General features: G+C 40.9%; 1 protein-coding gene across 1 annotated transcript in view; it reads right to left on the bottom strand.

Annotated features, from left to right (window-relative positions):
- The window catches only part of MSH3 (mutS homolog 3), a 139,091-nt gene that overhangs the window by 55,201 nt on the left and 70,795 nt on the right, over nucleotides 1-13,095 (bottom strand). Inside the window, exons 14-15 of the mRNA XM_059694214.1 lie at nucleotides 1,472-1,659; nucleotides 641-809 (exon numbers count right to left, since the gene is read on the bottom strand). Coding sequence (XP_059550197.1) covers nucleotides 641-809; nucleotides 1,472-1,659 — 357 coding nt within the window. The remainder of the gene's footprint in view (nucleotides 1-640; nucleotides 810-1,471; nucleotides 1,660-13,095) is intronic.

The raw sequence follows: 13,095 nt of genomic DNA on the forward strand, positions 1-13,095 counted from the left end.
TCTTTTATTAAACATAAGATCTAGAAGAGGCGTGCCTCGAGACTCAGAATAGGACCAAAAGGTACAACCACACTTAAAAAAAATGGTTTTTCCAGGTTCTCATTCAGAATTAACATCAAACTTTAAACTGGAGTACACATACCAAAAACACATTCTAAACAGCACCATAAGCCCATGGAAGTCTCACTAAGAGAGGTTTTCACTGTAGTTTGCTTTTCGTTTGTTAGCACCTACTAACTTCAGAAGGAAGCCCTGCCAATAATTACTATGTGATCGACACAAGTGGTTCACTTCCGTCATTTCGTCATCTGCAAACAAGGAACCAAAGACTAATGGCTCTCCCCTGGATTTAGGATAAATGAATCCTGTAAGTCACTATTTACAACAATCAGGGTTTTCTATCAATTCAACGGCTAATATTAAAGCACATGCAACATTAAGTTGCATGGTTTTACCAAGTTGATCTACTACAGTAAATAAACAAAATACTTACTAAAATAATTCTTATCGAAACAAATATTACAACATATTTCTAAGGAACAAAACAGGAAATCTGAACAAAATAATGTTTTCATTCTATCCTAATATTTTTATTTGTATTTTAAAACAGATTTTACAATAAAAGTATTTTTGATGTTACCTCCTGTCCTGATACTGTCACATATTGTGCAGAAGGATTTTTCAGTATTTTTCTTATTTCTTGCAAATGTATTTGGATCTTGTCAGTAACTCCTTGAATTTCATCCTTCCTCTTTTTTATTAAAGGGAAATCAGAAAGGTCTTTGAATAATTCAGTTTTATCCCCAATTCTAAAAAATAAAAAATGCAAATATATATATTAAAGCATATCACTTATACCAGTTATCAATTCCTTTTTGCAGCATGATGTAAACCCAAAAGGTTGAAAGTCTGGAAAACTGCCACTAAATATTTATGGGTAAATTTCTTTGAAAACAAACAAAATTATCCTTACACCATTTTCATTTTGCAAGCTCATGATTCCAATGGTAAAAACCAATATGCATTGTTTGCCTATTCAGAAAATAAACACAAACATAAATACTGTCAATTCCTCTTTCTTTTATATAGAGTTCTTTGTGGGATGAATGTAAAAGAATAGCTTAATAAAGGATAACTTTGCTTGTCATTTCTAAATTTAAGGCCGACCATCCCTGGATTTGTAGCAAATGAGTACAAGATGCCATCTGACACCTAAGTATTTTCATCATCTGATACCTGAGTAAGTACTGCATCTATCCTAGATGGTGAACTGCCTAAATTTTAGATAGCAAAGTGTTACTTCTAGCTGTAAAACAGCCTTTAGCATCCAATCACAATTCTAATTTCACATGCAATTTCTTCCATTACTTTTAGTGAAGTTTAAGAATCCACAAATCAAATGGCAAACGCATCAGGACAAGCAAATTAAAACCTCCTCCACTGGAAAGAAAGAACTGAGTTTGCTACTTACTTGGCAGCTTGTTCATTAAGGATCTTTAAGTAACGCTCCACTGGACAGAGGAGTTCAGGAATTTCTAAAATAAATGTCCGGAGCAGGTCTGACTGAACATGGGAATTCACAGCCGGAATTAATGCTTGAAATTCTGACTTCAGGTGATAAAGGGTTTTGACAATCAAGAAGAACTCTTTGGTAGAACACTGAAAATAGAAATAGTTTTTACCCAGATAGCACATAATACATGAAAATAAAATTTAATTTGTGATCTACTTAAAGTTAGAATCAGAATAAAAGAAAGTTTTAATTTACTTTATAAACTATACTAGAGGCCTGATGCACAAAATTCGTGCAAGAGTAGGCCTTCCTTCCCCCAGCTGCTGGCACCGGCTTCCCTCTGTCACCTAGGACCCAGGCTTCCCTCTGGCACCCGGGACCCGGGCAGCCCCGGCTTCGTCTGAAAGGTCGTCCAGAAGGACGTCTGGTCTAATTAGCATATTATGCTTTTATTATTATAGGTAATTGAAATAAAATACTGCTGATACCATCTAAATGTCAAATCAATAGTTTAAACACTTTATAAAATATTTTAAAGCTATAAGGAAAATAATTTGAGACAGAAATAGTAAAGCCAATAGTTGCTCAACAGTTTTTCATTTTCAAATACACTGAACACATAGCAAAAATACAGTAAACAATGTCAAAAATATAAAGGACAATTTTGGGGAAATATCTGTAAGACATATGAGAGATGAAGGACAAAATCCCCCCAAATATATTGAGCTCTTACAATCTTACATGAAGAAGATGAGCAATCCAAAGAATAATGGCTAAATGAACTGACTATGCAGCTCATAAAAAAGAATTTCCCATAAGCACATGATTAACTACACATATAAGTAGGACAAGCAAATTAAAAATACAGGACAGCATTTTTCACTTATCAGGATGTCAAAAATTTTAAAGCTTGATAATAACCAAGTCATACAGAGTGTAAAAAAGAGACATTTTTATATACTATTCATAGAGAGATAACCTTTTTGAAGGACAATTTGACAAATCATCATAATAAAAAAGTACACATATCCTTTGACTAAGTATTATACTTTTAAAAATTTAACTTAAATAGTATAGCAAGCAGTGAAAATGTATGTACTGAATATTTATAGTAAATTGTTTATAATAACACTAAAAGGATAAATAAGAAACCAATATCCAGCAACTGAAATATTAGAAAAACTCACACAAGGTGTGAAACAGTTTAAAAATTCAGACATGTGTACATACTGATGTATAAATTGATATGGAACTCCATAATTTCAACATATATTAATTATACATATATATTTACAAAGTAAAGTTTTATTTGTGATTCTTTAAATTATATGCATTATTCTATAGAAACAAAAGTATAAATTAAAAATTTCTAGAAAGGTACATAGGTAATTTTCTCTGGATAGTGGGTATGTGAGGATGGTAGAGGAAGACTTTTCACTCTCTTTCATACCCATGTACACTGCTGTAATCTTTTATAGAGCATGAATACTTTTTACACTGGAGCTTCTGAAAAAGAGAATGGGCTATTTAATTTCACGTGCATCAAATTTCACTCTATCTTGAAACTACAGTCAGAGACTGCTTAAAAAGGCAGGACACCACAAGAATAACCAGGAGAAAAGACAACAGCAACAACATCTTATATCACTTCTCAGCCTTTCGGCTGAGATCAACTGCATCAACATCTTAGAACAAGCACTGGCCGGGAGTTTGACATGCTTGTCTTAGACGTTCTAAGTAAATAGGTAAGTGGTAATTGACTTTGAAGACTCAAAATATTTTCATCATAAGCTGGCCCTGAGGAAAACTAGGATCCAGCTTGAGATACAACAAGAATCCTAAAATACTCAGGAAATGGTGGCACAAATTACCTTTGTAAGTGAAATTGAGGGGAGAGGGAGGAAATGATTGGTTGAAAGTGACTTAAGAAGTAATTAAATCCCTCAGTCTCCTATTCCTCTCCCTGCCACTGGGCAACCACCACTCTCCCACACTACAGAAGACTAATTTAGTTTCTGGAGAAGTTAAAACGTAGTCTATCCTGAACCAGCCTCGGGCACTGTGAAAGATGAAGGTACCACCAATAGCAAGGGATTAAAAGAACAGTGACAAACTAAACACTGAGATTCCCAGTTGTCCCCCTCTACATCCCAGAATATTGTTAGCTAGTCAGGAGGCTGAAAGAGTATCTGGGGAAGCTCACAAGCCCAAGAGGAAAATTCTAAGATACTATAATAGCTAAGATCTGGAAGCAGCCCCAGTGCCCATCAGTAGATGAGTGGATAAAAAAGCTGTGGTACAGATACACCATGGAATATTATGCAGCTATAAAATGGAAGGATCTCTTACCCTTTGAGACAGCATGGAGGGACCTGGAGCCTATTACGTTAAGCAAAATAAACCGGTCAGAGAAAGACAAATGTCACATGATCTCACTCATATGTGGAATCTAATGAACAAAATAAACTGACAAACTAAACAGATCAGATCCAGAGGCAATGGAAGCATGGAACAAACTGATGAATCTCAAAGAGAAGGGAGTGGGGAGCAGGAAGAGAGGGAAGAGAAAAACCAAAGAACTTATATGCATATATGCATTGCCCATTTCTCTGATGATTATTGATGTTGAACATCTTTTCATATATATACTAGGGGCCTGGTGCACGAAATTCGTGCACTGGGTGTGTGTGTGGGGGGGGGGGGGGGGGGAGTGTCCCTCAGCCCAGCCTGCCCCCTCTCACATACTGGGAGCCCTCAGGCGTTGACCCCCATCACCCTCCAATCGCAGGATCGGCCCCTTGCCCAGGCCTGACGCCTAGGGCAGCGGGGACCTGCAGTGGCAGCGGGGGGTGCCGTGATCACGCGGGCTCCGCCCCTGCCCCTCTGGCTGAGGCGTCCGGCCTGGGCAGTGGGGACCCGCAGCTGCAGCAGCCCCGTGACCGTGGGCTCTGTTTTAGGCCCAGGCAAGGGACCCCTAGCTCCCGGGACTGCCAGCTTCGACCGTGCCCAGCTCCCATCGCTGGCTCCACCCCTACTTCCTGCTATCACTGGCCAGGGTGGAAAAGGCACCTGATTCCCTGATCATGGCTGGGGGGCAGGGCAAAGGCGGCCCCTGGGTTTCCAATCACTGTCAGTGGCAGGGGGCTTCTTCCTGCTTTCCCTTTCGCCTCCCTGCATTGTGCCTACATATGCAAATTAACCGCCATCTTGTTGGCAGTTAACTGCCAATCTTAGTTGGCAGTTAATTTGCATATAGCCCTGATTAGCCAATGAAAAGGGTAGCTCGTACGCCAATTACCATTTTTCTCTTTTATTAGTGTTGATTGGCCATCTGTATGTCTTTGGAGAGATATCTATTCAGGTCCTTTGCCCATTTTTAATTGAAATGATTGTTTTTTGGTGGTGAGTTTTGTAAGGTTTTTGTAAGTGTTGGATATTAAGCCCTTGTCAGATGTGTCTTGTCAAATATGTTCCCCCATTCGGTGGATTGTCTTTTCATTTTGTTGATGTTTTCCTTGGCTGTGCAAAAACTTTTCAGTTTGGTGTAGTCCCATTTGTTTATTTTTCTTTTGTTTCCCTTGCCCGAGGATATATATTAGAAAAAAATACTGTTATGGGAAATGTCTGAGATGTTACTGCCAATGTTTTCTTCTAAGATTCTATGGTTTCAAGTATAAAATTTAAGTTTTTAATCCATTTTGAGTTTGTTCTTGTGTATGGTGTAAAAAGGTGGCTTGGTTTCCATTTTTGCACAAATCTGTCCAATTTTCCCAACACCATTTATTGAACAAACTATCTTTACCCCATTGTATGTCTGTGCCCTCGAAGGAAAATAATTTGTAGCCTAGAGTTTTACATCCAAACTACCAAAAACAGTGAAAGTAGGGGGAAAAAAGACATTTCCAGATATCAATGTCTCAAAACATTTCAATACCCCTTCTCAGAATGCTTCTGAGGGTGTATTTCATCAAACAGAAGGAAGAAACCAAGAGGAATACATGAAATACAGAAAACAGAAGATTCAATTCAAGGGAAATAAAGGGAACCTAAGAAGGTAGTTGTATAACAGTTGTAATGAGAAGGGCAACAAGTCCAGGTTGGATCAGTTAAGAAGGTTCAAGAAAATAAAATTTAAAAAATATTTGAACCCTAGCTGGTTTAGCTCAGTGGATAGAGCATCGGCCTGTGGACTGAAGAGTGCTGGGTTCGATTCGGTCAACGGCACATGCCTGGGTTGCAGGCTCAATCCCCAGTAGGGGGCGTGCAAGAGGCAGCTGATCAATGATTCTCTCTCATCACTGATGTTCCTATCTCTCTCTCCCTCTCCCTTCCTCTCTGAAATCAATAAAAATATATTTTTAAAAAATATTTTATGAAATTAAATATCTTGAGGTAAAAGAGATTTAGGGTTGAGTTAATGGTAAGTATACACAATAAGTAATATATATAAAATGGATTAATGCTAAGAACGTATTTCGAAAGACAACTACTAACTATAAGGAATGAATTAAATTATGCAGAAAAATAAGATGTTAGATCCAACTGAACAAAAGTTTAGTTAAAAGTGTAGCATAAAGCACCTCTTCTCCAGAAAGGCCACTGTATGCTGGGAAAGATACATACAGGAAACTGGACTATTTGCATAAATGTGGAACTAGAAGCTTTTTGGTCAATAGTCACTTGATACATTTTAACAAAGATGAAGGACTAGCCCAACTGGTGTGGCTCAGAGGTTGAGTGTCCACTTATGAACCAGGAGGTCATGGTTCCATTCCCTGTCAGGGCACATGCCTGGAGTTGCAGGCTCAATCTCCAGTAGGGGGGTGTGCAGGAGGCAGCCTATCAATGATTCTCATCATTGATGTTTCTATCTCTATCTCCCTCATCCTTATTTTCTGAAATCAATAAAAATATATTTAATAAAGAAAACCAAAAAAATGAAAGACTAAAAAAAAAACATTTTCAATATAATCCTATATAATAAAAGAGGAAAATGCAAATTAACCATCACTTCACTATGCACAAGCCACGCCCACCAGCCAATCAAGAGCAGGTATGCAAATGAACCCAACTAAGATGGCGGAGGCCATGGAGCTGGAGGGAGCAGGTGGCTTGGGTTGCCCCCAGTAATGAAGGAAGCCAAGCTTCCCACCTGCTCTGGCTGGCCCTTGACTCCGCTCAAGGCTACAAAGTTTCAATTATAGAAGATAAATAAATCCCATATACCTGCTTCCAGCTGGCCATGGACTCCACTCAAGGAGGGGCTGGGAGCCTGGGATGCTAGGGGCACCCCAGGCTTCCAGCCAGACCTGGGCTCCACTCAAGACTACAAAGGTTCAATTATAGAAGATAAATAAATCCCAGTTTTAAAAAAAGGAGAGGCTGGGAGCTTGGGTTGCTGGGGGGCATGGCCAGCCTTAAAACAGCCCTCAGCCCCTCACCCAGGCTGGCCAGGCACCCCAGTGGGAACCCCACCCTGATCCGTGACACACTGATTCAGGGCAAACCAGCCGGCCCCCTCTCATGCACCAGGCCTCTATCCTATATAATAAAAGGGTAATATGCAAATTTACCCTAACAGCAGAACAGCTGGGAATGACTGGTCACTATGACACACACTGACCACCAGGAGGTAAACGCTCAATGCAGGAGCTGCCCCCTGGTGGTCAGTGTGCTCCCACAGGTGGAGCTCTGCTCAGCCACAAGCCAGGCTGCCAGCTGCCAGCACAGCAGTGGTGGTGGGAACCTCTCCTGCCTCCTCAGTAGCGCTAAGGATATCCGACTGCAGCTTAGGCCTGTTCCCCACTGGCAAGTGGACATCTCCCAAATGCTCCTGGGCTGCCAGAGGGGTGTCTGACTGCCAACTTAGGCCTGATCCCCTGGGGAGCGGGCCTAAGCCAGCAGATGGACATCCCCTGAGAGGTCCCAGACTGCGAGAGGGCACAAGCCCAATGCACAAATTTTTGTGCACTGGGCCTCTAGTTTTTAATAATAACCTACATGAGATCATTGCAATTTGAGAAGGAAAAAAGGGTTGATTTTTCATGCTCAGATGGGATGTAAAGTTTAAGTCAACAACAGAAGCAGACTGAAAACCAGAAGCTCTTTCCAATCAAGTCCTAAGTGCCCAAGGAAGATTATTCTCAAGTGTCTTTCAATGGTTCTGAAAGAAAGCTGAGGATGTGGGGAAAGCTGAGGCAGAGGACAAGGCAGCTGCTCCCAGAGCCACTCCAGCACAGCCCCATTCCCAGCAGCATGTTGCCCTGTGGAAGAGCGTTAGCACAGACCTGCAAGTGCAAAAGCCAGCATCACAGGCCGGAAGAGCCCCAGCCGAAGCTCCGCACTGGAAATCTGACTTCAGGCCTACCCCAGTCTGGCTAAGAAACTATTCTCACACACAACAAATTCTGGAATCACTGTCTTTCCGACATTTACTAAGTGCTATTATCCTTTAAGTATATGCCAACCTTAGCAGTTATGTGTCACTTTCTTACAAAAAAGTTCTTGAGTTAAAAAAAAAAAAAAAGTTAATTGGTTCCTGTGACTATCACAATTTTCTAAGATCTGGATTTTAAGTTCTATTAAAAGAAATGTTTATTTTATTTCAGGGTTAACCCACTTGGGGTCCTCTATTATTATCATTGTAAAAATACCTCTTGTGCCTATCCCATGGCGCCTTACACACAGCAAGATGGGATAGGCTTACTGCTTCCACAATAGCCAAACATTGTTCCTTACCATTTTATGAATTTCACATAATTAAAACATTCTGTACCCAGAATACCACTCACCATTTGGTGCATACAGCAGAAGATTTTTAGAGTACTCTAATGATAAAGAACAGACATGTGTTTGATGGCGGGTTCCAAGAGCCAGCTAACTATCCATAAAAATTTGGCTTAAAGTATTTAGATTTCCTAATGATTTGGTTTGTTACTATATCATTTCTAATCTTCACTTTTCAAACCAATCTTTATGCACATTAAACATTAAAACAGCAACAAGGAACAGCTTCTGAGTGAGTCATAAGTTCTTTAGTAAAGGACATTTGAAATTCTTTTAAAAAAGTCATTCTTTCTCCATTGAATACCTTTAAGATCAATTAGATTCTATACTGTATGATCTCACTTATATGTGAAATCTAAAGAAACAATAACAACAACAATAAAAAAAACTAAACTCACAGATACAGAGAACAGATTGGCTACCAGTGGTGGGAGGCAACTGGCGGCGGGGGCCAGGGCCAGCAAGTGGGCGGCGCCAGGCTGGCCAAGGTGAGTGACAGTGGGGCCCCCTGAACACTGGTCACCCTACAGATCAGCCCTGATCACCAGCCAGGCCTGGAGACCCTACCCGTGCATGAATTTCATGCACCAGGCCTCTAGTTGTAAATAATGCTGCAATGAAAATAAGGATGTATATATCTTTTCAAATTGGTGTTTTCATTTTCTTCAGATAAATACCCAGAAGTGGAATTGCAGGGTCATCTTGTAGTTTTATATTTCATTTTTTTGAGGAATCTTTATACCCTTTTCCATAGTGCCTCACTAATTTCAGTACTACCAACAGTACACAAAGGTTGTCGTTTGTGATGAGAATTTGTAAGATCTACTATCCTAGCAACTTTTGAATATACAATACAGTATTGCTAACTATTGTCACCAGACTATACATTATATCTCCATAACTTATTTATTTTATAACTGGAAGTTTACCTTTTGACCATAAAGTAAATTATTTCCCTAAGAGTGAAAAACCTGTCCTGTCATTTTTTTTTCATTTTTTTTATTGTTTAAAGTATTACATATGTCTCCTTTTTCCCCAATTGACTGCCCCCAGCCCCCACCACTCCCATCCTCCAGGACAAGCCCCCACCGCCCCAGTGTCGGAGTCCATTGGATATGTTAATATGCATACATACAAGTCCCTTGGTGGATCTCTAACCGCCCTCCCCCCTCCTTCTCGCCTTCTCTCTGAGGTTAGACGGTCTGTTCAGTGCTACCTTGTCTCTGGATCTATTTTTGTTCATCAGTTTATGTTGATCATTATATCCCACATATGAGTGAGATATTTATCTTTCTCTGACTGGCTTATTTCACTTAGCATAATGCTCTCCAGTTCCATCTATGTTGTTGTAAATGGTAAAAGTTCCTTCTTTTTTATAGCAGCATAGTATTCCATTGTGTAGATGTACCACAGTTTTTTAATCCACTCATCTGCTGATGGGCACCTAGGCTGTTTCCAAATCTTAGCTATTGTAAATTGTGCTGCTATGAACATAGGGGTGCATATAATATATCCTTTCTGATTGTTGTTTCTTGTTTCTTGGGATATATTCCTAGAAGTAGGATAACTGGGTCATATGGGAGTTCCATTTTTAACTTTTTGAAGAAACTCCATGCTATTTTCCACAGTGGCTGCACCAGTCTGTATTCCCACCAGCAGTGCATGAAGGTTCCTTTTTATCCACATCCTTGCCAACACTTGTCGTTTGTTGATTTGTTGATGATAGACATTCTGACAGGTGTGAGATGGTACCTCATTGTTGTTTTGATTTGCATCTCTTGGATGATTAGTGACTTTGAGCATGTTTTCATATTTCTCTCGGCCTTGTGTATGTCCTCTTTCAAAAAGTGTCTACTTGGGTCCTTTGCCCATTTTTTGATTGGGTTGTTTATCTTCTTTTTGTTAAGTTGTATGAATTCCCTGTAAATTTTGGAGATTAAACCCTTACATGAGATAACATTGGCAAATATGTTCTCCCATGCAGTGGGCTTCCTTGTTGTTTTGTTGATGGTTTATTTTGCTGTGCAAAGCTTTTTATTTTGATGTAGTCCCATTTGTTTATTTTCTCCTTAGTCTCCATTGCCCTAGGAGCTGTATCAGTAAAGATATTGCTACGACATATGTACGATATTTTGCTGCCTATGGAGTCTTGTAGGATTTTTATGATTTCCCGTCTTACATTTAAGTCCTTTAACCATTTTGAGTTGTGTTTTTTTTCCAGCATCAATTTATTTTTCCTAGAATTTGGATACAATAACTGCAGCAAGGCAGTGCTCAATACTATTCAAACCTCACTTTAGGTTCTTAAACCACCTCAGCATTTGTCAATGTGAATTCACATTCCAGTAAAGCTGGGAAACTGAAATTTGACATACCAACAAATTTACTCAATATTAATGTAACTACAAAATTTTATATGTTAACACGTGGCCTTTACAGAATTTGGCCTTTAGAAACTAGCTTACTGCCGGGAGCTGGTCCATCCTTGCTGTTTCAAGGGACCTGGCATATATGGCATACTGTTCTTAATGTGTTTGCTCACCTTCTTGGCGCTGCGTTTTAACCAAGGTCACCTCTCCGAGAAAGGTTGAATCCCCAGGTAGGGATTTTCCCCTGAAGTTAGGGAGGGGATGAAACCCCTTAACTAAGTGCCAGGCGGGTAGTTAATCACTTTAACTACAAACAATCATGCTTAAGCTACATAATCTTTACTCCCTGGAATGGAGATAAGAAACGCCCTAACCTTTGTAATAGAAATTGACAGGATTAGAATCAACTGGTATAAATACAGATGCAACAAGACAAAAAGAGACAGAATTCAGAACACAGAACCTACACAGAACATTCTCTAGAGACAGAAGAACTTCACTGGAGAAAACATGGCAAAAGATCCTGGACTGAACCTGACTACAGAAATTGGCAAGAGAACCTGACTAGAACCTGGTGACCGAACCTGGCTGGAGATCTCAGACAGAACCTGGCTGGAGAACCTAGCGAGGGAACATGGCTACAGAACCTGGCTGGAGATCTGAAGCAGAACCTCTCTGGAGATCCGGGCTAGAGATCCTGGCTAGGTTGTTGATCAACTGAACGCTGTCTCCGTGTCATTCCTTCTTCACCGACTCCGTCCACACCTTTGGGGACCCCTGGACCTGCTGGGGTTGGACCCCGGCATCTGGCGCCCGAACAGGGACCCCTAGGTAAGCGCCCCGCACTCGGGATGGATCGGACTCCACCGTAGGAAGAAGGTGGATAGTCTTCGCCGACTCCGTCCACACCTTTGGGAACCCCTGGAACAGGATTCCCTTAGGTAAGCCCCCCCCCATTGAGAACCCCACACTCGGGACGGATAGGACTCCACCAGGGTACTGCAGACCCCGCTACAGAGGATAAGTAGGGTAAGAAGGTGGATAGCACAGAACTTAGATTGAGAAGATGTGCCATACTGAGTCCAAAGAAAGAAGACTCTGTATTGATTCTTAGATTGAGAAGATGTGCCATACTGAGTCCAAAGAAAGAAGACTCTGTATTGATCTTTAGATTAAGAAGATGTGCCATACTGAGTCTAAAGAAATAAGACTCTGTATTGATCTTTTAACACATATGCTTTCTAGCAGAGGAATTAAGGTTACTCTCAGTCAGATGGAACATTTTATACAAGAAATACGTCCATGCTTTTCTGAGGAAGGAAAGGTGCCGGAAAGGTAAATGTAGAGGCATGGGAGAAGGTAGGCCCAAGGAGCCTTATCCTTAACCCCACTGCAGCCTTTCCACCCCGGGAAAGTGCAGGATTGGCAAGCTCTCCCTGGGGTGATAGATCAGGACTCAGGTAATAGCAGAAAGCGCCAATCCTACGCTTAAAATGGATATAAGAGAGCATTTGAGGTTTTTCTTTTTAATTCCTGCTTTTAAAAAATAAAAAAGGGGGGATTTGCCAGGAGCCGGTCCATCCTTGCTGTTTCAAGGGACCTGGCATATATGGCATACTGTTCTTAATGTGTTTGCTCACCTTCTTGGCGCTGTGTTTTAACCAAGGTCACCTCTCCGAGAAAAGTTGAATCCCCAGGTAGGGATTTTCCCCTGAAGTTAGGGAGGGGATGAAACCCCTTAACTAAGTGCCAGGCGGGTAGTTAATCAATTTAACTACAAACAATCATGCTTAAGCTACATAATCTTTACTCCCTGGAATGGAGATAAGAAACGCCCTAACCTTTGTAATAGAAATTGACAGGATTAGAATCAACTGGTATAAATACAGATGCAACAAGACAAAAAGAGACAGAATTCAGAACACAGAACTTACACAGAACGTTCTCTAGAGACAGAAGAACTTCGCTGGAGAAAACATGGCAAAAGATCCTGGACTGAACCTGACTACAGAAATTGGCAAGAGAACCTGACTAGAACCTGGTGACCGAACCTGGCTGGAGATCTCAGACAGAATCTGGCTGGAGAACCTAGCGAGGGAACATGGCTACAGAACCTGGCTGGAGATCTGAAGCAGAACCTCTCTGGAGATCCGGGCTAGAGATCCTGGCTAGGTTGCTGATCAACTGAACGCTGTCTCCGTGTCATTCCTTCTTCACCGACTCCGTCCACACCTTTGGGGACCCCTGGACCTGCTGGGGTTGGACCCCGGCATCCAACACAAAGTTACTCTTTGCTTACCTATCCTGAACTATTTAGTGTTACACCAACAGACCCCCTTTCCCACAGCTTTTACCATAAAGAGACAGGTGTTTCCTCCCTTTAAGTGGAAAAAAAACAAACACAAACACACACACACACACACACAA

The sequence above is a fragment of the Myotis daubentonii genome, chromosome 4 (genome assembly GCF_963259705.1).
Source record: "Myotis daubentonii chromosome 4, mMyoDau2.1, whole genome shotgun sequence".
NCBI lineage: Eukaryota > Metazoa > Chordata > Mammalia > Chiroptera > Vespertilionidae > Myotis > Myotis daubentonii.